General features: G+C 48.7%; 3 protein-coding genes across 6 annotated transcripts; 2 read left to right on the forward strand and 1 right to left on the reverse strand.

Moving 5' to 3' along the window:
- Window positions 1-5,562: 5,562 nt before the first annotated feature.
- On the reverse strand, window positions 5,563-12,286 carry lmbrd2b (LMBR1 domain containing 2b). 2 transcript variants are annotated; one of them, XM_029169703.3, is made up of 18 exons: window positions 12,092-12,286; window positions 10,393-10,599; window positions 10,212-10,321; window positions 9,828-9,926; window positions 9,562-9,729; window positions 9,185-9,395; window positions 9,031-9,105; window positions 8,846-8,959; window positions 8,581-8,764; window positions 8,234-8,415; window positions 7,939-8,099; window positions 7,752-7,857; window positions 7,584-7,681; window positions 7,393-7,496; window positions 7,277-7,323; window positions 7,066-7,180; window positions 6,859-6,985; window positions 5,563-6,778 (listed from the first exon to the last, which is right to left on the reverse strand). In XM_029169703.3, exons 2-18 carry the CDS (start codon window positions 10,564-10,566, stop codon window positions 6,715-6,717), a joined length of 2,139 nt encoding a protein of 712 aa, XP_029025536.1. In that variant the 5' UTR covers window positions 10,567-10,599; window positions 12,092-12,286; the 3' UTR covers window positions 5,563-6,714. The 2 variants fall into 2 exon arrangements, with proteins under 2 accessions (XP_029025536.1, XP_029025537.1); XM_029169704.3 differs by having other exon boundaries at window positions 7,939-8,072; window positions 12,092-12,284.
- Window positions 12,287-14,120: 1,834 nt separating this feature from the next.
- ppp1r3b (protein phosphatase 1, regulatory subunit 3B) lies at window positions 14,121-16,501 on the forward strand. Its single transcript, XM_029169947.3, has 2 exons — window positions 14,121-14,318; window positions 15,107-16,501. Exons 1-2 carry the CDS (start codon window positions 14,268-14,270, stop codon window positions 15,917-15,919), a joined length of 864 nt encoding a protein of 287 aa, XP_029025780.1. The 5' UTR covers window positions 14,121-14,267; the 3' UTR covers window positions 15,920-16,501.
- Window positions 16,502-17,893: 1,392 nt separating this feature from the next.
- mfhas1 (multifunctional ROCO family signaling regulator 1) lies at window positions 17,894-26,320 on the forward strand. 3 transcript variants are annotated; one of them, XM_041073190.2, is made up of 3 exons: window positions 17,894-21,433; window positions 24,500-25,153; window positions 25,255-25,394. In XM_041073190.2, the coding sequence occupies exons 1-2, from the start codon at window positions 18,505-18,507 to the stop codon at window positions 24,625-24,627; spliced, it is 3,057 nt and encodes a 1,018-aa protein (XP_040929124.1). In that variant the 5' UTR covers window positions 17,894-18,504; the 3' UTR covers window positions 24,628-25,153; window positions 25,255-25,394. The 3 variants fall into 3 exon arrangements, with proteins under 3 accessions (XP_040929124.1, XP_029025240.1, XP_029025239.1); XM_029169407.3 differs by having other exon boundaries at window positions 24,500-24,711; window positions 25,255-25,391; XM_029169406.3 differs by lacking the exon at window positions 24,500-25,153 and adding an exon at window positions 25,549-26,320 and having other exon boundaries at window positions 17,898-21,433; window positions 25,255-25,473.
- Window positions 26,321-27,022: the final 702 nt, after the last annotated feature.

A 27,022-nucleotide genomic window follows, 5' to 3' on the forward strand; every position in this document is an offset into this window, starting at 1 on the left:
ACTAGAGATGTCTCATGAGCTCAAGAGTCGGCTCTGAGAGCCGATTCTTTGCAGTGAGTCAGGGTTTTGCTGCCTTCGCTGCCTTCGCTCCTTTCCTCAGTGCTCACCTTGGGTTCTGCTCACTGCAGAACTTTGTTTTGACTGCTCAGCAACGGCGAAACAGGGCAGATACTCACCCAGAGAAGAGTGCGGTCAAATGAGCCGTCGTTATAGTCCGGGATTCGTGCGGTACTTACGGGAACAGTGTTGCGATCGCAGAGAAGAGCCGAGGGACTCAATCAGGTGAACGACGGAGACGATATTAGAGCTGACGTCCTAAAGAAACGTACCGTAGACTGCAAAATATCAGAAATGATGGAATTTACTGTGTATGTTTGCAAAGACTCACTGATGAAATTAATAAAAAAATTGACCTTTATTCTAAAACTTGGCTTTGAATGAATGAGTTCACTGCGACCACTGGAAAACGTCTAGCGGTTACTATTTACAAGTTATAGCAGTTTGAGGCCTGAATAAGCAGCTTTAGTCCACACGAACCGAGCTACACGCCTTAACGAGGCACGACACCTGCTCTCTGAAAAGAGTCCAACATCCCATCACTGGACCCAACAACAAGCCTTAGCAAAGAGCTCGTTCTTCATTCATCAGACATTCATCCCGAGTTCAGACCCTGAGACAAGACAGAGACGAAGTGGATCCAAAGTCATCTTTATTAAGAGTTCTGAAGATGCAAAATTAGACATTTCACAGCAAAGACATTCTGTATCCCTCAGAAGCGACTGTCAAGCATAAATTGAGACTGTCTCCGTCAGTCGGGTATGTTTCATTCAGTTGGTTCTCTCCGTCAATCTCTATGTATCTGAGCGTCGGTTCTGTCTCCGTCAGTCGGTTCCTCACGTCCTCCTCTTCCTCTCATCTCTTCCAGTCGCCTCTTCACGCTTCTGAACTGGTCGAACACGTCCTCACACTGGTGGCTGAGATCCGCTCCACAGTCCGACTTCGTAGAGATGCTGAGGACGTCGTTGGTCAGACTGATGACGTCATCGGCCTCCGCTCCGTCTGCGTCAGTCCGTAGATCTTCCAGCTCCGTGATGTTCTCCATCTGGCTCCGCAGCACCGTCACGATCTCCAGGAACTCTCTTATCTTCTTCACTCGCTCTTCTTCTGTGGTGAACTGTTTGGTTCTGATAGTGACCACGGCGGCGGCGGCGGCCACGTAGCCTACCGCTGCTGTTAACGCCAGGCTCAGGCCGCCCGTGACCTGAGCTAAGAGCGCCGCCAGTGCCGCGGTGAGTCCAACGGCTGCGGTCACAGTCCCCACGATGCTGCACTTCTCCGTGCGGCTGCGCAGACGCTGCAGCTTAGTGGAAATGTCATGCAGCTCATCAACAACCTGCCGCATCCTGAGCTCGTTCCTGTCGCACAGTTTGATGAATGAATCTGCGTGATTAGACAGCTCAGCAGGTAGATTTGAAAACCCTGATCTTCTTCCCCGTGCCCGTCGTTTCCGGACACTGGAATCCATTCTGGGACACACAACAACGTGTAAAATCCTCAAGCTGCTCTTGGATCAGATATGAACCACGCATGGCCTTCCAGCTCTAAGTGCAGTCCTCTCATCCAATCAGTGCTCACCTGGTGCCGCTGGCGGCTCCAAGCAGCCAATGGGAAGCAGGCAGAGATAAACGCGCCTGATGTTTAGACTAGAAACAGGAAACTGACTCCACCTGTTCACAGCTGGTCCCACAGTGGTTGTGATCAGAATCAAAGTTTATTGACCAAGTTTGTACAGGACAAGTAAGGAATTGTGTCTGGTCTGACCCTGTCTTTGTTCCCTCACAAAAAAACACAATTAAATACAATTTTAAATATAGTTTTGAAAAACAAATAATAAAAAAGCTGTGGCTCACTATGTGACATTCAACGTGGTTGAAAGTGGTTATTGCACATATACTGTTAGATTGCACTTGAGTCATTGCTGTATGTATCCAGTAGAGTTCAGCTCAGAAACAGCCTGGGGGAAGAAGCTGACTCTAGTTCTGGGGCCCGTTTCAAGAAGGAGGTTTAACAAACTCTGAGTTAAAACGAAACTCTGAGTTGATTTACTCTGAGTTTGCAAACCTGGAGTTTTCGGTTCCAGAACAGCTGAAAAGAGTTGGTTTAAGCAACTCTGAGTTGTCTGACTCAGAGTTAAGCGCGTGCACCGCGACGATACAAAGCCCTGATCAATGGAGTGAAGATATTACGAGTCACCATGGCAACAGGACAACAAAAGACGTCCGGAAATGGATATGATACCTCAAGCAAATAGCGACTACGAGCCTATAATCCGTAGAAGAAGCGACACGGCTGCAGCGGCGAAAGAGAAAGAATTAGCTTGGAAGAAAATAGCTGCTCGAGTCAATGCGTAAGTTTACATTTTAATCATACAGTGTTCAGCGTAACTAAATACTAAATAATTTTAGTATTGTTATTTTTCACTCGTAAAGTAAGGACTTTTTCACTCATCTAAGGCGTTACTTCAGTAATTGCAAATACCGACGTTTGTATGAATTAAAAGTGCAGTGTTATGTCTATGCATTTTTAAAATTCTTGTTGTGGTTGATGTGGGATTTGTAAAGTAATGATAATTCAATAATCCAATGCGTTTTATGGAGAGCAATAATTACATTAATCATTAAATTTTAAAAGTTACCCAAAACACTAATAATATAAGAATTTGATTTCAGTTTTTATGTAGGCGCAATCCTGCAGGCATAAAGGAACGTGGCTAATGATGAAAATGAAATGTAAAAACATAATTCAAACAGGTATAAGGCACCATCATGTCATGGGTGTAGACTATCTGACTTTACAATATTTGACATATTAAATAACTAAATAGCATGCAGAGTATAGCAGTGCAGCAGCATTTTCATCATGGCTGTAATGTTTTCACACAGTTAAACATTTGACTTCTACTCAGCCAACAGAAAGAAGGCAGAGGCTAGAACAACTGGTGGAGGACCTGCACCTCCACCACTGACGCATGCAGAGAAGGCCCTCAGCATGAACACTGTAAAGCAGAGGCTGAGGCTGAAGAAATTCATCAGAACCCGTCACTCCCCAGGATACAAGTGCATGTGTAAAATGTAAGAGGTCTACCTATATATTTGATTTTTTTTCAGATCTAGAAATTGAAATTCCCACACAACACAAGCTGGAGATGAGTGTATAGTTAAAGGTGAAAAAAAAAGGTGGAAGAATCATAAAATCTAACAATTGCCTTTGTATTTGTAGGAAATGAAAAAAAAACAAATAAATTATGATTTACATCTATTCAGTTTCTTTTATTGGTGGTGGTGGTGATGGTTGATTAAGACATTAAAGCAAATCTGTCCATCCACTCTGCAGATTACCGTGATGGAGGAAGTCTTCCTCAGGGTCTTGTATAGTTTTAGGGCAGGGTGTTGCTCCTCTCTAATAATTGCAATATTGTGGAGAACAACACATGCCACAATAATTTCACAGGCCTCTCAGGTGTTTCCCTGAGGTGACGTAGGCACTGAAGACGTGCTTTCAACAGGCCTATGGTCATTTCCACCCGTGCTCTTGTTCTGCAGGGCCACATTAAAGCGCTGCTGGGGTTCTGCTTCAGGTTCTGGGTGAGGGGTCAGTAGTGTGGGCTGCCATTAACCCCTATCTCCAGCAGAAAGCCGTCAATCTCTCCTAGAAGAAAGTTCACATTACTTTAGTGCTGCATAGAAGTGTTCCTGTGAGTGTGAGTGCATGCATTGAAATAAGCGTATAGGACATACATGTACTTACCACAGTGCAGCCTGTTACTTAGGGTTGACTCACGATATATTCATGAATTCACGTTTATGATATGTGCAGCATCACATATGATCTTGGTGATGTAAACAATGTAATGTCAGTTACAGTGACCATTAGAAAGAGTAGTCAGTGCACCTGCACATTTATCAGTTTATTTCAGATCACAGCAAGATATTATTAACTGATCATCATTTTTCAGATTAGCCTCAATGAAACAAATTGATTACCACATACCTGCAATCCTGTGAAACTCCTCTTTAATGGCTCTGAGGAGTTTGTGTCATGAAAGCGCTTGAGATCAAACTATTCTACAAACAGTGGCTTCACTAATGTGCTCAGCATCTCCAAAGTTATAAAGAAAACTACCGTTTGCAAAAAAAACGTAACGCAACACAAAGAATCTGCTCGGATGTAAAAGCACGGCCACGATGGGTGATGTGTTTGACGTATGTGTGGATAAGATTATTAATGTATGTATGGAGTCTTGAGAAAAACGGTACCGCTAAAATAAATATGCATGCGGATATGACAGAAAATTAACTCGTGGCGTTAAAATCCTCTCGCAGCGTAAATTCAATGCCTTGTGAATTAATACAGCGTCCTCATCTACAGGATCCTCTAGAAACGGACATTTTGGTCTCTGCGCGAAGGAAACAGGTGAAATCTATGAATGACCTGAAAGATTAAACGAGGTATTTTAACACTGTTCACTTTAAAAAGGGGCGGAGACCGAAGGAAACTCTGGGTTTCCCGAATAAAACCTGCTCGCGACCAGGTTTGATTCACAGAGTCAGTTGCCATAGTAACTGACTCTGAGTTTCGATTACCTCGCTTCTTGAAACGGGCTTAAACTTACCCCGCTTTACGGGTTTAAGTAACCCCGCTTTCTGAAACCGAAAACTCTGAGTTTTCCTCATTCCGGGTTAACAAACTCAGAGTTTCCACCTTCTTGAAACGGGCCCCTGGTGGTTCTGGTGACCATGGCTCTGTGACGTCTGCCAGAAGGGAGGAGTTTAAACAGTTTTTGTGCAGGGTGTGTGGGGTCAGCAGTGATGCTGACAGCCCGTTTTCTGATCAAGAAACATCTCCAAAAGACTGTCAGTATGAGCCATTTTGGACCTGCGTGGTTCTGGTGTAATGTATTTCCGGGTCCACTAAGTCGTTATTTGTATACAGGTAGAGAACAGCGGGCCGGGGCAGGTGTTCGTAGATGAACTGGGTTCTTCCCAAGCACGTCAAGCAGAGACTGCTTTTCTGTTTGTGTTGCTGGATCCGTGCTGTTAAATTACTCATGTTACTGAACCAGCAAGCGACGACCGGATACCTGTAGTTGTTGAGTTTAACCCTTTGGTTGATTATTGGAAGTTCCGTCAAGTTCCGGGCGGAGTGGATAAAACCACGTAAGCTTCGCCACCTGCTGGATGGACGGTGTCAGTGCAGCTTCCACCTCATTCAGAGCGTCTTCGCGTCCTGAGCTCCTGAATTAGACCCGCAGTCGCTGACTTCCCGGTAAATACTTGATATTTAAAGTCGGCTACAGATAAACATGACCTGATTCTACTTACATTCAAAACTTTTATTTTCTCTACAACTGAAACTATTTCACTTGTATTAAAATTGAGCAGATGTACATTAATTATCGTATGCTGACATGTTATTGCAAATATTGCAAAATGAAATCCATTTAGAACTAATTAAAGAATCTTATCCTCCTCCAAAGTTGTAATATTTTAACAAAGCCAGCAGCAGCTTTAACACCTTTATTGTTACAACACTGACTGCAGCTAACCATCAACACATCATCTCTTCTCTTCGATCACAGGAGACACAATTATTTTGTGTCAACAATATGAAATCAAAAGTGCAGAGATCATAATAAGCACCAAGTAGGTCAAAGAAAACGATCGCCCCAAGACAGAAACTATGGAAAGTGATTAGTGCTTTTAGGGGAGGGAGGCTCAGAGTAAAGACAGTGTCACTGAGTTAATATCATTACCATCAATAATTAAGCCATGTAATACAAAAAATATTGTACATATTTACAGAGGAGTCGTTGAACTCTGGTCCTTTTCTGGCAGCCTGAGCGAACAACAATGCACAAATGCACATTGACTGTGTTGAACCACTGAAGCGTCTAAAGTCATACACAAGGTCCTCTGGCCTTTTACAATGTTGCTTTTTATAATGTAGTTTATGTCTGTGCTGAAAACACTTGTTTTGTTTGACACAGACAGCGTAACTGTTAGCGCTGAGAGATTTAAACTCTACATAAACCTGAGGTTGTGTCCATTTTGGAGATCAGTCAGACACCTGATCACTTGTTCCTCTGGGATCTTCTCATTAATAGGCCAAAATGATGTTTTATTAAACCTAAAACCCATTAACGTAGTCAGTAAATCTTAGTATTTGTGGGTTCATCTTTACAGTGTGGACGTGTGACCAGTTACTATTAGGTTAAATATGTACAATCATAACCCACCTTAACCTCAGCAGAAGGTTTATGAAAGTCAGAAGGTGAAGCAGTTCAGACAGTCATTACATTAAAGACAACGAACACAAATAAAATCCACCTTCTGGAGCTTCAGTCTCAGTCAGACATGCAGAGGCTGCTGGTCCGTGTGCATGCTCAGTCACAGCGACGCCAGCCAACTTGACATGCAGCTCAAATGGCGACTTCAGCAGGAGAAATAAATACTAACATCTGTCACACGTTGATTCATGTTCCTTCATTGACCTGCAGATGAACACGTAACCTGATGCAAAGTGCTAAATAAAATGTCGGGAGGTGATGGAGATTCCCTCATGCCTGGCCTGTTCCATTACCAAGCATGCTGGGACACGAGGAACCTGGCAGCTCCAGCTAACGTTCACTTCCTGGCTCCTCCTCTCTGCTCTACGTTAGACGTCGTCAAATATTCGGCTCCGAGACGATGACATGGACAGATACCGTCCTCCAGAATGTCTGCAACACAAAAAAAAAAAGAGAGACGCTGACGCCTGGATCTGAACGGAATGAAAGCATCGCTGTAGAAGTCCAGTTACCTGCCCGGTTCTGAGTCCAGACTGTCATCTGTCAGAGCCTCTGCGTTGAAGTCTAAAGGTTCAGCGTCCTGCAGCAGCTCGATGCAGTCCCTCTCTGGCCGGCTGGCCGCCCGAGAGTATTTAGCCTCTGTTCCACACAGAGCCCGGGTGGATTTAAGTGGCGCTTGGATTTAAGCATTAAAACTAAAAACCTGCTGTTTGACTCACGTCTGTTGCTGCTAGAGTTCACACTGTCGGAGTAACTGGTCTCCTTCATCTCGTGACTGCTCCTGTTCCTCGCAGCGTAGTCGTCTCTTGGGTTCCCGTAACGCTCCTTCCACTCCTGCAGCACAGAGCACACATGTTGGTGTGACACTGCAACATGAAGAGTCATGCGACTTCTAAAGATAATTCTGATGAAAGAATGGAAGTGACTCACTCTCCGTCTGTTCTCTCCATCTTCAATCCTCTGTCGCTTTCTTTTCTCTGTTAAAGAAAACACAATCTAACAAATGTTTCTGCGTGGCGGGAGAAGAGCTACTGTTCAAGTCCTACCCCGTCTGATCAGCTCCTTCCCCTCATCAATCAGGTCAGAGGTCATTTCACTGTCACCCATGAACTGCTGGAAGCCCAGAAGGTTCAGACAGCGAGTTCCTAGACTGAGGGAGACAATTTTATTTCATCACAACTAAGCATTTTATTGGCAAACAAACTAATAATGTGTTCATCACATTTGTGCGTCTCACCTGAAGTAGGTGGCGATGCACAGAATGACGATAAGCATGGGGTAGTAGATGTAGAACCCATTGGCAATGAAGGAGAGAACACGCATTGAGCCCATGATCTGAAAGACAGTAACAGGTGAGACTCAGTGGAAGCTGTGGGTCTCGTGCTGATCAGTGGAAGGGACTTACGGAGGTGTACGCAGTCTGCTCCTTCTGCTGGTGAGAGATGGCGGAGTCCATGTGGATCAAACCCAAGAAGTTGAGACACAGAGGAGGAGTCAAACGACAGAACAACCTGCAGGCCCAAATAGTGGAGACAGCGTCAGTGTTGCCCTGTTCAGCAGCTCGAGTCAGTGCTGAGTTAAAAAAAACCTACATGCCGCTGAACTGGAGGCTGTAAGCATCTGTCTGGTGATGGGAGGCCAGGTAATAGTAGTTAAAGACACGTATCCGGAATACAGTGGAGTACACGCAGGTACACAGGAAGAAGATTGTGATGAAGCACGCCATCTGGTGGAGCAATGTGGCAGCAGTTGGCTAAACAGATGAACCTCAATCTGAGACTCAGGAGAACAGTGAATCTTTTCAAGGTATACAAACAGTGGACTAGAACTCACTGGTCTCATGCCTGCAGGACAATTACAGAGCAGAAACACCAGATCAAAACTCACCTCAATGTACAGGTAGTTGTAGTCTCTCTCAGCCAGCTGGATGAACACAGCGAAAAGGGACAAGACGGGTCGAGTGCTAAAGAAGGTGCACTCGGACCAGACCACGGCCACGCTGAACAGAGTCAACACCACAGACAGCAGCCGGTAGAACCAACGCTTCAGGAGACATTCCCAGTACCACTCTGCAGAGAACATGACGGTGAGGCAAGGGGAAAAACACACACACGCGCACGCACACACACGCGCACACGCGCGCACGCACACGCGCACGCACGCACGCACACACACACACACACACACACACACACACACACACACACACACACACACACCGGAGTTGGACCCACCTACGGTTGGTGTGTAGACATATCTGCTGAACCAGCTGACAGTATCAGACGACGGGAAGCTGTGGACAAACTGGTGGCTAGAACTGGTCTCGTTTTTGGCTACATCCTCCAGGTGGATGGCTTCCTGCAGGAGAATCTGCCACTGGACCCTGGTTCTGTTGTGCCTCTGAACTGCGTAGATGACCTGCACGCCAGAAACAGGTCACAAGCTGTTGCAGCCTAAACATCAGGCACTTCACAGGCCAGGAGCCATTCGCTGGCTCACCTGCTTATGCAGCTTCACCAGACTCTTCTCACTGGGGTAGGTGTTTTGTTTGTCATCAAAGTCCTCATAGTCGTCCATGTTCCTGCCCATCTTCTCTTGGTAATCCACCGGGCACTGACAGGAACAGTCAGAGTAAGTCGTTGATCATCACGAGCCCAAGTGTTGGTGGTAAAGTGTCTACTCACCTTTCTGAGAATTGTATCGATGTACTTCCTTAGTGGATGGTTGTACTTGATGGATTCGCTGACTTTTCTCACTTCCTGGAGCAGAGCACAGTTCAGTTTTAGAGCTCTGACACCGTTAAACTCTGGGCCACAGTATCGCTGGTCTGGTTCTAACCTCCATGACATCCTCCAGGTTCTCCTCGGCATCTGCCTTCTCGGTCATCAGTTTGGACGCCTTGAAGTATGTCTTGACGAGCAGGTGCCCATGTCGTGAAGCGTTCCAGTAGGAGCGAGGGATCTCCACAAGACCATAGCCGAGCAGCAGCACCAACAGAAACAGCCCCCAGGTGTTGGCGGCCGTGATCCCGATGGTCTGCAGCTCGTACCTGAGGACCACAAAACCGTAACACACATCCTCAAAATGCTCAGTGGCCACGAGCGCTGATTGAATGAAATACAGTCACAATTAAATTGAATATTAAACTATACACTACAGTAAATGTGTTCATGACTGTGGCCACAGTGAGAGACTTTAACCCACAGCCCACCCACCAGGAGAGGTGCCACTCAGGATGAACAGCCACATAAATGAGCAAAGAGCCAAAGATGAGCAGGTAGGTCCCGTAGTAGATCGCATTCTCGATCAGGGCTGTTTTGATTTTACCGGTGATGGAGAAGCCTCCAGAGCGAGCGTATGACTGCATGAAGGGCAGCAGCAGCCTAGGAACACAGACAGACCCTTACAAACAGACCTGCTGTCCTTAATGGCAGTCAAGCCACTGACAAACAACTTCCTGCTGTTGCAGAGTCACACCAACCATGTGAGACACTGAGACGTCCAGTACACCACTCTCCAGAACACAGGCATGATGCCTTGAGGGATGTAGCTCCATGGCTTGTAGCATGGCTTCGGTATGCTGAGCGAAGGACAGAGGAACGTATGTTATTACCAGAAAAGATGCTGCACTCATCCATGATCATTGTGAACTGTGACTTATGGAGCCTTAGGCTAAACGGACAGAGACTGGTACCAGTTTGTGGTCATCCTTCAGATCTTTTCTCTATTATACTGTAACTACTTAAATGCTAGAATTTAACAAGGCCTGTGTTAAGTTGGTTTTACACCATGATTAACAGCATCACTGTCGACTGTGACCTCTAAACCCAGAAAAAACGACTAAAGGTACAGTATCATCTATTACCTTTTAGTGGGAGCGACTGACGCATTTGTTGTGTGATTGGCAGGTAACGGGCTCACAGTGGGATGAGACGTGTGCACCGTATGGTCCTTCGTACATTGGTTGTAGATGGTCTGCAGGGAGACGATAAAGACAAACAGCTCAGGATGTAGAGCATTGACAGACCCGTCTGCTCAGTACTGACCGTGCTGACATCCAGAGGTAGGATGAAGACGATGAGGAAACACAGGTACCAGGCTAGCAGCGTGCCAAACAGAACCATGCGCTGCTGCTTCTTGAAGTCTCCATATCGGTGCAGCAGGAAGAGCGCCAAGAAAAACACCACCACAATCTCGAAACCCAGAGCAGCACCGCTCATCGTGCTGCCTCAGCTTCGCAGCTGCACACAAGCCTGCAGGAAAAACGAGCTCTCATTGTTTTTCGTTCCTTGGACCTTAGAGAACACACGTCTGTGTGTCCACTGAAAAATGTTGTAGCATCTGCAAAGACTGGACGCTATGAAGCAGTTTGTTCTTCCACTTCTCAGTCCAATCACTCAGTAGCTTAGGTTGCTGGGGTTGGCAGCTCATGTTTAAACTACTGTGCTTATTAGGAATCTAACACGTTGTTAAACTGTCTAATAAATTAAGAGTCGTTCCTTTGGTCAATACAAGTTTTAAAGGACAACTGTGAACTTATCCATTAACTGCAAAATAAAACGGGCTATGATTTATCAATCGGTTAGACAATTCTGAAGCACAGCACCACTGCAGTGATTTCTTTAGGTGTATTCCTTGTTTGGTCAATTGTAACTCTTGGTTAAACTCTGTTTACTACATAAACACAGATATTAATACTTAATAAAGTCATATGCTATCCTATCCATGCACCTTTGTTTCTAATCCAGCTCATTGTATTTGATGTTCATCACATTTAAGAGGTGCAACTGACGACACCAACGTAACATCATAACAACCTTTATAGGACAAATCTCCAATGACAGAAACTCACTGAACTGTAACCCTGTGAAGGTTTTTTGTGTTACTTTGGGGGGGGGTGGGCTCACTGCACGTATTATTGCAGGAAAATAAAACACTGATCTAAGGCCTATTTACATAAATACTGAATAAATAAGATTGACACTGATTCAATTAAAGCTAAAGCTAGATTTAAAGAACTTAGAGTATATACAGTAGGTCTGAACGTTTTGTTGTATAAAAATTAAATAATTTCCTAAATGAACCTTTGCTATGTGGAGATAACCCCTCCCCCACACCCGCTTTTGTAAGACTCACAACTCTTTCCTCCTATCTATTTCGGTATCTACTTCTGTCTGACTGGTCGGTTTTCTTCCGTTCTTGGTGGTTGTCATTTAATAAGGACTAATGGCTGAAGACTTGATGCATCGTAGCACAGACAGATTGATTAAGGCCCTAATGATGCAGTTGCCTGTTGTTGTAATACTAATCTGTCGACTTTCTGTATTTCCAAGGCTGAAACCAGTTTTGTTGAATCCACATTTTCTTCTTTCTGTGTCACGGTGGCAACTGAGGAGGCGACAGAATAATTCAGTCTATTTCCTAACTTGTATAAATTGTTAAGTCTTCACATGTATTTATAGCTTCATATAACGTTGGTGTTTTTATTATAAAGACTATAAACAAGACATCTGTCACAACGGACTCCAATAATGAATCAAAAGGGACAGTCGATCAAAAAGCCAAGCGTGACCTAACTGGTCGTAAAGAACCGACCACTGGCTCTGACAGCACGTTGACACTGGTCATACATGAGCAGGTATCTGTCCACCGCCCTGACAACCGCTGCAGGAACGGCCGCTAACGTCACAGCAACTAGCTAACAGAGCGCTAGCTAGCATTAGCTGCTGCCGTGTCGAATCTTACCGTTAGTCGCTGATTCGGCTGTTTTCTCTGCTGTCAGAGGAAGTCAAACGCTCAGTGTCTGAGCTTATGCTCCGCTCTGTTGACCTGATAAACCTTAGCCGAGCAGCACCTGTCACATCCTGGTTTCTGTCAGGAACAACATTAAGAGTAGACGCTGACGTCAGCTACAAAATGCCCATGAACCAGCGCATGCGCAGCAGCGCCACTATTCTTATTTGTTCGCCAATGTATTCGTTTTCTGGCGGATGGGAAACCACCGACCGCTGCATTACCGCCACCTACAGGACGAACAGTGCGAAACCTTAACTAGGTTTCCTTATAAAGTTCTGTATGAGCCAGTTCGTTATGAAGACTGTTTATATTTCCTACAATTCTCTTTGCTCTTTTCATTGTGTTGTTTAATGCTGTTTTCTTTCTGGTACCTGAGGCTTCTGGGCCTGTACATACATGGTAATGTTGAATGTCTGCCTCGTCATTTAAATATTTAACAACTAAATGCTGTACTCCCGCTGGTTTTGTTTCATTATGTAGGATGTGGTCACGTTGCAACTGTTTGTTTCTATTTGACAAACACACACACAGCTTGCCCCTGGCTTTTAACTTGGCGTTAATCCTTTTCCTTGTTGCCAGCAAGTAAACATATGCTCATGTATCACAGTTCTGTGATTGTGTGGATCCAGTGGTTCACAGAGATGGAACCACAGCACTTAATGATCTGCTCAAGGGAGCTGATCAGCTGTTATGTAGACTCACCTGAGAGCAGTGGCGAGACGTTCACAGACTGCAGCAGAGGGAGCGGTCAGCTCAGCGTAGTCACATCCAAACCTGTGTGTTCCTGCTGCTTTGACCTTGAGGGCACGCTTTGTCTGATTGATCTATTTCAGAACATGCAGCTGAGCTCAGGTCTGTAAAAAGACTATAGACAGTCCACAATTAATGTTTGACTCCTGTAGATTCAGACTAAAAGGTTCTATTTTCAGGCCACGGCCCACGCATAGCTCTGCATTCAGGGGCAGACTTATGGTAATACCAAGCATCTCTTTGTCCTACAGGATTCTCCTGCAGGAGTCACTCTAAGGCTCTGCCAGGATTTGATGTGCTGTCCTATATAACGTACAATGAATGAATAATGCTCTAATACAAGGGGCAATAGCTGTTATACAACATGCGTTACATGTGTCAGACAGACAAGACCATACGTCTGACATCACAGCTGTTCCCATGGTGACACAGGCCTGGAACTGTTATTCATATTCATACAACATTTAATCAAAGGCCCAATGTGAAGAACACAAATTAAACCAAACTTCCATTCATCCATCCATTTTCAATTACCTATCAATTACTGCCAGGTGGGCAGGTTGTGTTTGTGTTCACCGTGTTTGTTGTGCTGATCTGTGATCAGTGAGACATCACAGCTTGTACAGTAAACTCTGTCAGATCGATGCCTGAGGCTCCATCTCAGATTTAGGATGCGGTTATTGATCCATTATTTGGTCTAACAGCTAAAACTTAGGCCTGTGCTTGAAATGTGACTCCACAAGGTTCTGACTGGTTGCTCTGATCCGTTTCTCTGCTGTGTTTGGCTGTAATGTGAGAGCAGGGAGGTCAAACTGGCAGATTCCAGCAGCTATAATTATTCACTTTGTGCCACAGACTCCTGATGTTTGTGATTGTAGACGGAGACTGACCAATTTCACAGGACAGCCGACAAACCACAAAGTTAAGATTAAAATTGATACACAAAACAAATTACATTAAGTTATTAGAACAATCATAACATCAGATTTTTATTTTTATTGATAAGGACTGTATCAAACTTAATGCATTTTTAAAGAACTATAAGTGGCAGAATAATCTGATGAAGTTCAGAAGACGTTTAACCTCATCATGGTCTTTAAGTGAAATTACTCGACAACCCAGTGAGTTCTTCCGGCGGATCATCTGTCCACCCCCACCCCTCCCCGCGGAGGATGAAGCTCCGGCTGCTCGTGAGCCATCGATCACTCCGCCGTCGCTTTCTCTGATTGGCTGAGCGCCGGTGTTCACGTGAAGCCAGAGTGGTCTTTGAAGCCACTGCAGGAGCCGTGGCGCTCGGTTGACTGCGTGTGAAGACGGGAGCTCGCGCTCGCGTCGCTGCTGCTGCTGGTGGAGTCTGGGACCCGAACCGACGCACATGGTGTCCAGCCGAAACAGAGGCCCCGTTGGTTGCCAGCACCTGTCGCAGGTAAAGCGGTTCAGAGCAGATCCAATCTGCTGCACGCAAACTTCGGACTAACTGTAACGGGAGATTGTTGGGGCTCATTTCGCTTCGACTAGTAGAAGTAAACGTTTGATACAATGTTGGTTCTTCATGAGGAGCGGGAAGGACGCGGTTCCGGAGGTATCAATCGAACATGTAAAACAGTTAATGTGACATTTTCACAGCAACACGGTGTAGCTAAGTGCCGAACTGTCCAGAACTGATCTGGTTCTGTGGACGCTGCACTAGGAGGAAACATGCGCGTTGGTGTTCTGTTAACGTTGGTGAAGATGATTCTGCTCGGAACCACCCCATTTTACTCATCAAGTCTGGACAGTCGGGTTCAAAGGTTCTTTGGTGCGTGTGTGCGAGTGTGTGTGTGTGTGTGTGTGTGTGTGCGCGCGCGCGCGTGTGTGTGCGTGCGTGCGTGCGTGTGTGTGTGTGTGTGTGTGAGCGTGAAAGAGGCTGATTCTGTTGGTTAAACTTTGTAAAACTTGGCCAGAGCCTCAAACCCGAACCTGTTTTACATTATGTCTATGGAAACCTTGTACGGACCAGATCCAGGCCCAAATGACTGCTCATCAAATGTTGCTAATGCAGTTCAACCAGACCTTGACTGTAGCTGGTGATTCTGTTTGTGTCTTATGTCTAGTCAATGGACAAAGGACTTTTTGGGCCTTTTGTTTATTTCTAATAGCGGTACCATTAGTGTGCTCTGGGTCAGGCTACATCTAGTGGTTCTCACCATATCCCTTTGTTTCTGTTTCTTTCAGTCCAACATGCCGATCGGCATGGCTTTACCGCTGTACCTGTCCAAAGAGGAGTTCATCTACAGGACGCCTCTCGGAACCCGCAAGCCGGCTCTGCGGTTCCGGCACTCGAGCTGCACGGGTCAGTCCGAGCTTGAGGACAATAGGTCCCGGTCCAAGAAGCAGGTGACGTTTGCTGACCACAAAGGCCTGGCTCTAACTAGCGTGAAGGTCTTCTCCCAGTTCAGCGACCCCATCCACGTCCCACTGAGCGTCCAGCAGAACCCGAGGCCTCCGGCACCAGAGGACCACAAACTGGTGCTGGACTTCATTCAGCCGTCCTCCGACTACCTTCACTTCCGCCAGAGGCTGGAGCAGAACCACGTGTGCCTGGAGCACTGCATGCTAAAGGAAAAGGCGTTGGCCGGAACCGTAAAAGTCAAAAATGTGTCCTTCCAGAAGTCGGTGAAGCTGCGTGTGACCTTTGACACCTGGCGCAGTCACACGGACGTGGACTGCCTCTACGTGAAGGACACGTATCCCAGCCCGGCCAGCGACACCTTCTCCTTCCAGGTCACTCTGCCCGAGCAGCTTCTGCCTCACGAGCACATCGAGTTCGCCGTGTGCTACGAGGTGGACGGCACCGAGCACTGGGACAGCAACCAGGGCCGCAACTACCGGGTCGTCTGGTCGTCCATGGGCGGCAGCCGGAGGGACTCGTATTCCTTCAGGCCCGGCGTTCACTTTGACCGATACGGCAGCCCCACCTGCTCGCATGGGCTCTTCCCCGATTGGCCGAGTTACGCCGGCTATGAGAATATTGGGCCATACTACTGAGCCTGTCGGAGCCCTGGCGGTTCTGTTGGGTGGAGGTGGGATGAACATGCCTGCTCACGGGTTTTGTCTATTTGTATTGGTGCAGATTGTTGTTGTTCTGGATTATTATACTCCCATCATGCACCTCCCCATCGGTTCTGTTTACATTAAGTCATTTGTGCCTCAGGTACCAGTTTATTCAGCTGCTGTGACCAAACGCACTCTGCACCTGGAGCACCTCTTGCCTCCACCAGAACCTATGTTTGTTTGTCATCAGGTGTGAAAGAGCAAATCAACCAACAGAACCAGGTCTGTGGAATGTAAGAACCCTTCACTGCACTGGAATGGTTTGGTCTGGGAGTTCGGGGTCAGTTCTGGTAATGGAGGTGCTTACACCATCAATTTCTGTTTGTAAGAAAAATATGGATTTTATAAATTTTTAGAGGTTTAACGTTTTAACCTCTGCTGCTGGATTTTAACTGCACAGAAACGTGCCGGCTGCGTGTTTCGCTGGTTGTTTGATTCAACGCATGGATGCTGTGAAGTGTAAATGTTGGCAAGTAGTTTCAGAAATGCTGGTCAATAAAGTTGTAAATGTTTTAAGGTGCGTGTGGTTTATTTTTAATGGTCAAACAGCCGCCTGGCCTGACCCGTCCAGTGTCAGAACTCGCTCGTCCTGAGAGGTCTGCAGGTTCTGTAGCAGGTTAAGGTTGGTGGTGGTACCGCTCACACAGTGCCACGACCCAAGCAGAACATCACTGCGTTGCTGTCTACGGAACAGGAACTAGATGAGAGCTGTCAAACATCCTGCAGCGGCACCAAGGACATTGAGGAGAATAGAGATGAAGTGGTTCTGAATCATCTGCATGCATCAGACAGAAAACACTGGACCTTTACACACATTTGTCCTGTTAATATGCAAACACCGTCTTATACGATAAGTGTGTGACCTCTGCCTCTGACTGGGCCTGTTGTTTGTTCTCTTACATAACAGTCGGGTCAGAGATGTTCACTGACCCAGAACCAGGGTGACGGCTGCGCACGAACACTAATGTCTCCCAACGTGTGATCATCATGTATCTGAATGTTCAGCACCTTTAGAACTACACAAATATGTCAGTGCTGGAGTTAAAGTCCGAGTGCGAGGCACCTGCTGGAGAAAAGTCCACTGTCCAAAGTATTGATATTTAATTTGCTGCTAAAGGTATCTTGATCATTGTTGAATGACCATGAATGTGCAGGTGTTTCACATATCTCAAATAAGCTGCTGTAGAAAAAGTCAGACATGTTTAATCATGAACAAACTTGTACCATTTGTTTATTTCAGTTATAGTTATAAAAAAACAGCAGAGAAATAAAACGCTAGAAACATTAGTGCGGAACCAGCAGCTCATTTGAGCCTCTACGTCCTGTCAACAGCAGGTTCTAGGGTTTCACAAAATGACAAAGCTTCAGCGAACCAGAGCTGCGGTTCCGGCCGGGTCCAGGAGATGGAGCCGGAGTTTGACCAGCCACCTTCGTATTAAAGGCTGGATTCTTCTACTCAGAATGAATACAAGTACAAGTACAAAGACAATCGATTATAACCATCTATTCGTCTTTGTACTGTTTAATAGTAATGTAAGTGTGTCATTGCCCAAATTAAACGTCCACTTTGACAGGATCGGAACTATTTTATGACCGTGGCTTTGATCTCACTTAAAGTTCCTCTGAGGAATTTTCCTCCGCTTCCAGCTAAAAAAACAAGTAAGAGCCGTGAACTTCACTGCTTTGCCCGCAGTGCAGAGGACGAATAAGGGAGGGCGCGAGGGAGGAAGAGAAGGAGCCAGGGCGCGAGGGAGGAAGGAAAGGAGCCAGGGCGCAAGGGAGGAAGAGAAGGAGCCAGGGCGCGAGGGAGGAAGGAAAGGAGCCAGGGCGCAAGGAAGGAAGAAAAGGAACCAGGGCGCGAGGGAGGAAGAGAAGGAGCCAGGGCGCGAGGGAGGAAGGAAAGGAGCCAGGGCGCAAGGGAGGAAGAGAAGGAGCCAGGGCGCGAGGTTGGAAGGAAAGGAGCCAGGGCGCGAGGGAGGAAGGAAAGGAGCCAGGGCGCGAGGGAGGAAGAGAAGGAACCAGGGCGCAAGGGAGGAAGAGAAGGAGCCAGGGCGCGAGGGAGGAAGAGAAGAAGCCAGGGCGCGAGGGAGGAAGAGAAGAAGCCAGGGCGCGAGGGAGGAAGGGAAAGGACAGGAAGGAGGAAGGGAGGATGAAGGAGGAGGGGCAGCGCTTAGCGGGCTGACGCAGCGAGCTGCTGCCGACTCACTTGGTTCTCAGCTGCCGGAGAAAACGGAAGCTGCTACAAATCCGCACGTCTACCCATGGAGAGGGGTCCAAACGTTGGGTCGCGGGGCGACGAGGAGCCCCGTGACGCGTAGGAAGCAGCCGCGGGTCCGGACGGTGGCTCGTGGATTAAAGCCGGAGCCGTTCGCTCCCATTGTGCGCGCAGTGGCGCAGAGAAAGGATGCTTCCGCCGCCGCAGACGCTGCTGCTCCTCGGAATTTTCGCCTTTCTATCCCGTCTGACGGAGGCTGCGGTGATTTCTGCAGGGCCTCGTTCACCATGCGCGCTCACGACCCATGAAAACCCTCAATGAAAACAACAAGGAGGGGGAGGAGGAGGGCTCCGGCCGCGGCGCCATGGAGGACAAGGAGAACAGGCTGAAAACGGCCAGGCTGTGGAGGGATGCCGCCCTCCGCTCCCGGAAGCTGCGGAGCAACCTGCGCCAGCTCACCCTCTGCTCCGAAAACAACCAGGTCGTGCTGCCCGAGGACATAGCCGAGGTCGAGGTGCTGAACCTGGGCAACAACTGCCTGCAGGAGCTGCCAGACGGGCTGGGATCCACCCTGAACAACCTGCGCACCCTGGTCCTGCGCAGGAACAGGTTCACCGCCGTCCCCTGGGCGGTGTTTGAGCTGGCGCAGCTGGTGGAGCTCGACCTGAGCCACAATGGCTTGAAGAGTCTCTCTGAGGGGGTGGGCCAGCTGCGGGGGCTGAAGAAGCTGTGCATCAGCCACAACAAAATCCAGCAGCTGCCGGCGCACATCGGGGCTCTTCAGCTGCTGGAGGAGCTGGACGTCAGCTTCAACGACCTGCACCACCTCCCCGCTCCCTTCTCCAGCCTCAGCAGGCTGCGCACGCTGGACGCAGACCACAACAAGCTGAACCGGTTCCCCCCGGAGATCCTGGCCCTCAGCGAGCTGGAGGAGCTTGACTGCTCGGGGAACAAGTTCGAGGTGTTGCCAGCAGACATCATGAAGCTGCAGTCCATCAAAATCCTGTGGCTCAGCAGTCTGCACATGTGCACGTTACCCGATGCCTTCTGCCGCCTGCACAGCCTGGAGAGCCTGATGCTGGACGGGAACAGCCTCACGGCGCTGCCGCCTGCTTTTGGAAGCCTCCAGAGACTCAAAATGCTTAATTTGTCCTCCAACGAGTTGGAGAGCTTCCCCCGCGTTATTTTAAGCATCACAGGACTAGAGGAGCTGTACCTGAGCAGGAACAAACTGACTCAGGTTCCAGCAGAAATAGGTCAGCTGGCGACACTGGCAAACCTGTGGCTGGACAACAACAGCATCACGTACCTGCCAGACTCCATCGTGGAGCTGGAGAAGCTGGAGGAGCTGGTTTTGCAGGGTAACCAAATAGCCATACTGCCAGATGACTTTGGGAAACTGTCCAAAGTGAACATCTGGAAGGTCAAGGACAACCCTCTCATCCAGCCTCCGTACGAGGTGTGTATGAAGGGCATCCCTTATATCGCAGCCTATCAAAAGGAGCTAGCACATTCTCAGCTCGCCGTGAAGCCGAGGCTAAAACTGGTCCTGATGGGAATGAAGAGCGCTGGAAAAACGCAGCTCCGGCAGAGCTTGGTGAGCGGACAACAGGAGGGGAACAGAGGCATAGAGGTGACGAACTGGGTGGCTGACGCCGCGCGGGGCCTCACCTTCCTGGTGTACGATCTGTCAGGGAAGCAGAGCTACGACCTCATCAAGCCCTTCTTCCTCTCTCCCGGGGCACTCTACGTTCTTGTTGTTGATGTCAAGTCATATTCACCCAGAAACTTTTACGCCCACGTCGGGTATTTCCTCCACGTCCTCGGAGCCAAAGTTCCCCACGCCGTCGTGCTACTGGTGGCCACGCATGTAGACCAGTGTGCAGCGCTGGAGGTGGAGGAGAAGACTCTGGACATCCACAGACAGATCTGCCTCCAGGAGAAGCGGGACGTCCAGAACCTGAGGAGCCTGGCTCTGCAGGTGGACCGGGCCCTGGAGCAGGGCTACGACGTCCGCACCTCCAGCCCTCACGTCCTCTACTACGGCGTGTCGGACAGGAACCTGAGGCGCAGGAAGGCCCAGCTGCAGTACATGCTGAAGCACCGGCTGCAGATCCTGTCCCCCGTGCTGGGCGTGAGCTGCACTGGTGCCCAGAGGAACATCCAGAAGCTGAGGGACAAGCTCTCGTCTGTGGCAGAGCACAGGGACATCTTCCCCAACCTCCACCGGGTGCTGCCCAAGTCCTGGCAGACGCTGGAGGAGCTGCACCTTAAGCCCGAGAGCCTGTGGCTGTCGTGGTGGGACTCGGCCCGTCTGGGCCTCCAGGCGGGCCTCACAGAGGACCGACTGCAGAGCGCATTGTCCTACCTGCATGAGAGCGGGAAGCTGCTGTACTTTGAGGACAGCCTCAGCCTGAAGGAGTACGTGTTTCACAATCTTCCTCGCTTCATCGCAATTCTGAATGTGTTCTTCCAGAAGGACGAGGCCTCACTGCTGGACCGGCTCCTGTCCGAGGGAGAGAGGGGGGACAAGGGCAGGGTGAGTCTGGTTATGGAGGATGAGAAGGGGGAGGACCTCAGGGTGAGCCACCTGCAGCACCACGTGGAGGGCTTCCTCCAGCACGGCCTGCTGCCCTCCAACGTCATCCGCCTGCTCCTCAGACCCCTCATCCAGACCCAGCAGGACCTGTACCTCATCATGGAGCTCCTGGAGAAGATGGGCGTCTGCTACTGCGTCAACAAGCCCCGCAGCCAGCCCCTGAACGGGGCCATGGTGTGGTACAAGTTTCCCACCTACGTCAGCAGCCAGGAGCCCCAGGTGGAGGTGGCCGCTAGCTGTCTGCCACAGTGTCACCTCTTCTCTGTGGAGCAGCTGCACATCCAGTACAGTTTCCCCTTCCTGTTCCCTCCCGGACTGTTCGCTCGCTTCAGTGTGCAGATCAACGGCCACGTGGTCCAGAGGTCGGACGCCCGGCACCAGATTGTGGCTTACAGAGGCAAAGTCCCTGTGGTGATCAGCCACCAAGCGTCCAAGGGACGGCTGCAGGCGGAGACTCTGTCCATAATCAGCCACGCCTCCCTGCCCAACATCTGGACGGCGTGGCAGGCCGTCACGCCGCTGCTGGACGAGCTCAACCTGCTGCTGCAGGAGTGGCCCGGCCTCCACTACTCTGTGCACATTCTCTGCTCCAAGTGCCTGAAGAGGGGCTCGTCCAGTCCACACGCCTTCCCAGGTGAGTCCCACCAGACCCGAGCAGCAGCACAAACAAAGATAGACAACCTGCGTCTGAGCGGCACGGTTCGAGGCATTTACACTAGAGGATGAAAGAGTCAGCGTGTGAGAACTGCTCTCAGTTCAGCCTTAATCAGATTCAGCTACACGCGATGAAAGATGCAGATGTTGGGAGCGGGGAGGCAGAGCTGTAACCTGAGCTTCTCTCAGGGGTAGAATAAAGCTTCAGTAGCTTCTGGGTGGTTCTGCTGGACACAGGTTCCACGTGAGCTCCACCACACAGTGTCCTGCGACCACTGTGAGCCCAAACTAAGGCACAGACACAGGAAGGTTCTAGTTCTGACCGGTTCTACTTCAACCACATGAGTCCTTTCAGTAATGGAACACTGCTCTTGACCAAAAGGTCTGTGAAATATAACGCAGTGTGATCAAGTCCAGAACGCGCCTCCGGTCCAGGTCGGTGTCAGATGGTTGAAATCACACAAAACCACCCAAATGAGTTAGTGTGAAGAAACAAATCTGCACTTAACTGAACCTTGTGTTGTTGAGTGAAATACTAATAATAACTTGATTCATATCAGGTCTTTTGTCGAAGAATGTGCAGCAGCTCATGTTGAGGCTGGAAGTGATTGTGTAACTGGTAAACACACAGAGACTCAGATTCCAGATCCAGTCGGCCGGATCAGGAAACGACCCACAGATTGTTTAGTGAGCTGTCAGCAGAGCAGAGGGGAGGGCTCAGCCCGGTTCTGTGGAGGAGGTTCTGCTCTGCTGTGACAAGAAGCAGAACTTTTAATAAATAGGACAGATGGTTCAATTCTGGTTCTGACTTTTGGGTCCTCATATAATGTTGAGTGTTGCTGTGGTGCTGGACATTGGATCAGATTGATTGTGGTGAAACTCAGAACAAACCTTTTTCTAACAGAACTTTGTTGGTGCTGCTCACAGTGAGGCTGGACCAGGCACATATAACTCCAGAACCAGAAACACGAGAGGAACCCTTAGGGACACGTGTCTGGCTCCTGTTGGAGCCCAGTGCGGTCCACCGGGCCTTTTTATGGACATAATATTTCTGGCTCACTCAGGCAGGAAGAGTAAACATTGTTCACTCCAACTCGGTTCTGCAGCTTTGCTGGGTCATTCAGCTCCACAGTAAAAATACACAGGAACTAAACTTAGTTCTGGTTCTGGGTTCACGGGTCAAACCCACCAGCAGGAAGTTAATGTCAGCAATCAGTTCATGGTTCAGAGTGCTTTGTTTAATCCTGACCCAGCAGAGTCGGACCTGCGTTAAAAATGATCTCATCAGATCTGCTGCTCAACACAGCCATCAGAACCAACTCCTAAACTGTCACAGCCCGGTGATAAAGAGTGGAATGATTGGACCATTGGAGCCAGAACCCGTTCACTTTCACTGTGGCTCCAGTTAATCCAGTCAGAGGATCTGAGGGATTAGACCCAGTGGGTGAGCAGCTTGTTCACCTCCCCCCTCTCCCACCCCTCCCTCGCCTGTCCTCCACCCCTCCCTCACTCGTCCTTCACCCCTCCCTCACCTGGCAACCACCCCCCCTCCCTCCCTCACCTGTCCCTCAGCCGTCCTCTACCCCTCCCTTACCTGTCCTCCACCCATGCCTCACCCGTCTGTCTTTTGCCTCGACATGTAGCTGACGGATCCGACTCAGACTCTAAATCGTTATTGCCTCCTGGAAACAAATTCCAGTCATGATGTTTTTACGTTCAGCTGGAGCCAACCAGAGTCAACTGCAGTAGTAGCTGGTGAGATCCAGCCGTGATATCATCGGGACGGATGATGATGTCATCAGGAGCCCGTGGGACAGAAGCAGTGGTAGTGGTACCAGTAGCAGTGATCCTGGGCTCTATGGAAACATGACCACCACACCTCCAGGCTGTCGACTGCTCTGGTGCCGTGATGTTTGCCCACGTGGCCCGGCCGGTTCTGTTCACACGCTCACGTTGGGCAGTGTTGTCAAGGTGACGGTGGAACTACAAAGTAATCCTGTTACATCAGCACAGTAATCCTCCTGGTGTCACACACACAATCATGAGAGGCAGGATGCTGGTTCTGTTCTGTTCTGTTTGACAAAGACCAGAACTTCTAGTGTGTTTTGTGAGGATGACATCATGGTCCTGTAGGTGTGTGAGCTGCACCGGTTCTGTCCTCACCTGCTTCTGCCTTGTGTTTCTCTAAATGTATTTAAATGCATGCGGTTATGGGTCCAGACGGGTAAAACAAGAGTCCATTTCGGGATCAGACATTGTCACCAGTTTCACTTTCAGTTTTATGTTCGCTCAGCTCTGTCTGAGTGACCCATATAGTTTGGTTCAGCTCAGAATCAAAAGTCTAGTTCTGAGGCTTGATCCACTGTCTGTAGTATAAATGTGTCTCCAGCAGAACCAGGTTCTCTGTGGGTGGCCCAGTAGAGGTGAGCTTGGAAGGAGACACGCAGGACGTAAGCTCATGCACTAATAACCAAAAAGCTGGTTCCTGCGGGCCCGGTCCCTGAGCAGTACTGATTCTATGTTGAGCAGCCCTTTGGGTCCAACAAGTAATGCAGTATCACTGTGGTCCAGAACCAGATGCTGGCAGCAAAGTTTGGACTCTGGCTGTTGTTCAGCTGTGTGAGTGCCTCTGGTTGCACACGTGGCCTTTAATCCCCGGCAGCTGCTCCTCACTCATCCATTCTCGCTGCTCACTGCCAGCCCAGCCCGACCCGCTGCCCTTCGGGCCACAGCCAGAACCTGAGCTGGGCTATTTGTGGAGTCTGAGCTAAGCTTTCGCTCACGTTTGGAGGAGGCGTGATGACAAGCTCAAAACTTTGATCTTAGGAGCTTCCTGCTGAATGCTGTTTTTGACCTCTAATCGGTGTGTTTTGTACGTTTTTGTCGTGATATTTAGAACCAAGCCTGAAAGTAGAACCACGGCTTGGATGAAATCTAACATCTTTCTTTCAACTGCGACACAAAGGCACATCTGCCATCTGGATCTTTTGTGGGGTTCTAGAAATGGACAGAACGTTTCCTGAGCTCACTGTCTGTGTTCCTACAGGAAGTCCGTGGACTCAGCCCAGGTTCTGGTCCTGTTGGATCAAGTTCCTGCTCAGTGGGACCTGTCACTCACTGGGCTTCCTGATTCCAGAAAAGTTTCCTTTTATGGTCGCAGGAGCTGAGGGTTGACGGGGAAGCGGGTCGAGTGGAGCGGATCTGTGTTTTTCTACCTGCTGAGGGAGGGAGCTGCACATTCCTGTGACCTGATGTCAGGTCTGTGGAGGAGACTCAGTCACGGGGGGGAGGAGTCATCTGGCTTTGACCTACTTCAGGACTCACAGCCGGATGTTTGATCAGCTGACACATCTGGGCTGAGGAGTTGGTTCAGCTCTGTGTCGGCGACTCACTGAGACATAAAGACGTTCTCTCAGTAGAGGAGTGTGATCAGTCGGTTCCGTCCACCAACACGCGACTCTAATCCAGGATTAAACAGACGTTTGGCTTTGAGGATTGTGATCCTGCAGATTCTACACTGATCCAGTCTGGGAATCGCTGAGCTCAACCCAAACATTCTGGTCATCCTGCGGCAGGTTGATCTGCTGGACACTAAAAACGGGTCAAACCCAGATCAAACTGATCAGATGCTGTCGAGCCGCAGCTGCTCTGAAACCCCATTTTAATGTGAAGATGTAGACGGTCCCATGGGATGAGTCCAGTGTGTTCTGATCCGCTCTGAGTGTTTATATCAGTCATCTTCCACCTCCTGAGTGTGAGTAGCACAGAACTGACACCACTGCTAACTGGGTTCTGTTTCAGGTGAGCTGCTGAGCCAGCCTCGGCCCGAGGGCCTGACTGAGATCGTCTGTCCAAAGAACGGGTCGGAGCGGGTCAACGTGGCGCTGGTCTACCCCCCGACTCCCACCGTGCTCAGCCCTTGTCTCAAATGATGCCCCCCGACCCGGCTCGTCTCCCCCTCCACCTTCGTCCTTCCCTCTACATCCTCATCCTCCTAAAACCCGCGGGCTGGGTTGACATGTACGTACTTCACCTCACATTTGTTCTGTCGACCTTGAACAGGACCTGATTCCTCTCATTTCTCGTTCTCTTCAGCTCCTTCATCCTATCTGTGGTTACGGGTCAGACTGGGTCGACCCAAACAGTAGCATCAAACGGGCCTCATCTGTACTCAACCGCGGCTCTTTAAGGACAATCAAGCCTGAGGAGAACAGGAAGAGGAGAAAACGCAGCTGCTCGTGTGTAAAGAATTTCTCTGTGCCTACGTCTGAGTCCGGTGCAGACTACTGGACTTAATATGGTTCTGACAGGGGTTCCATAAATGTCTACTAACCAGGTTCCAGTCGCCTTCTCCACTATCAATAAACAGGAACCTGGTGTGTACATCAGGGTCTGCAGGAACCGGGTCGACCCGTTCGTCATGTAAACCATCAGGAGCATCTTGACTGTGTTTAGCTGTTTGTTTCCAGTAGCTTCTGATGAGAGGAGCCATGTGACAGTTGTGCTAAGAGGTTTGAGGTCTGAGATCAGCTCTGCAGGCTTGTGCACTGCCACCAGGTGGTGGGACGGCAGCAGAAGCTGGACCTGAGCCTGTTTGCAAAGTTTGGCACAGCTCGGTGACACTGTACAGATGTTGACCTCCTGATTTGGAGGAAACGAGCTTAAGGCATCGTTTTCATGCTCTGGATTAAAACACAGAACTTTTTTTGTCTGATGTAAATATAATCTTTATTTTTATATGTTGACACTTGAGCTTTGACTTTATTTACTGTGCAATGCTGTGCATGACTCACAGGGGAGAGTGCACACAGGGTTTTCTATGTAGCTCACAACATGAAATAACCAAATAAATAAAGCAGAAACTGCAGCCACTGTTTCTACTATGTGTGTCTGTCACAAGTCTGTTTGAGTCCTGAACGCGACTCGGCTCCCAGTAGGAAAGGAGTAACAAGGTAAGACCTGCATGTGTCATTTAAAGACCTTTAACTTAAACGTTGTGTTTACATTTAACATCTCACTGACTACACAGTATAAATACACCAGGATTTTCCATGACGCCCTCAAAGTAATATTACCCACAGACGAACGTGTGTGTGTGTGGGTGTGTGTTTGTGTGTGTGTGTATGTGTGTCTGCGGCAAGACAAGATCAAAGTCCACAGCTCCTGAGTGGGTTATGACACTTTAAATTATTTTAACATGGAATAAAAAAAACTTTTGTGTTTCAACTTATGTTTCATTACCTTTTATACTGTGATTTCATTTTGTTCAGTGCCTCAGTCAACTGTATGTGGTTATGCGGTGCTTTATAAATAAATCTTTGATTAGTTTGATTGATTGAAACTCTGAGAAACATGTGAATCACTAACGTTGAGTCTGTCTTTCTACTGTGAATGTTGCTAATGTGAGCCACTCACCAGACTTGAGTTAATAGTCGATCAACTTGTTTCTGCTCCTGCTGGAGGAGATGGTGTTGATGGTACCATTGAATATGTTAAGAAGCAGTGGCCGTAGCTTTGTCACCACCTCCACGTGTTGGAGTAGTTGTTTCTGCTCCTGTACGTGCACGTG

Source organism: Betta splendens, chromosome 12 (assembly GCF_900634795.4).
Source record: "Betta splendens chromosome 12, fBetSpl5.4, whole genome shotgun sequence".
NCBI lineage: Eukaryota > Metazoa > Chordata > Actinopteri > Anabantiformes > Osphronemidae > Betta > Betta splendens.

Bases quoted from the DNA above. Each gene is read 5' to 3' on its own strand.
- mfhas1 (XM_029169406.3), top strand. From the start codon at position 18,505: ATGAAAACCCTCAATGAAAACAACAAGGAGGGGGAGGAGGAGGGCTCC. The intron at 21,434-25,254 runs GTGAGTCCCACC...GTTCTGTTTCAG, and splicing joins CAGTCCACACGCCTTCCCAG to GTGAGCTGCTGAGCCAGCCT.
- ppp1r3b (XM_029169947.3), top strand. From the start codon at position 14,268: ATGGTGTCCAGCCGAAACAGAGGCCCCGTTGGTTGCCAGCACCTGTCG. The intron at 14,319-15,106 runs GTAAAGCGGTTC...TGTTTCTTTCAG, and splicing joins GTTGCCAGCACCTGTCGCAG to TCCAACATGCCGATCGGCAT.
- lmbrd2b (XM_029169703.3), bottom strand. From the start codon at position 10,566: ATGAGCGGTGCTGCTCTGGGTTTCGAGATTGTGGTGGTGTTTTTCTTG. The intron at 8,765-8,845 runs GTGAGCCAGCGA...TCTGGCGTGCAG, and splicing joins TGGTGAAGCTGCATAAGCAG to GTCATCTACGCAGTTCAGAG. The intron at 8,416-8,580 runs GTGGGTCCAACT...TGTTCTCTGCAG, and splicing joins TGTCTACACACCAACCGTAG to AGTGGTACTGGGAATGTCTC.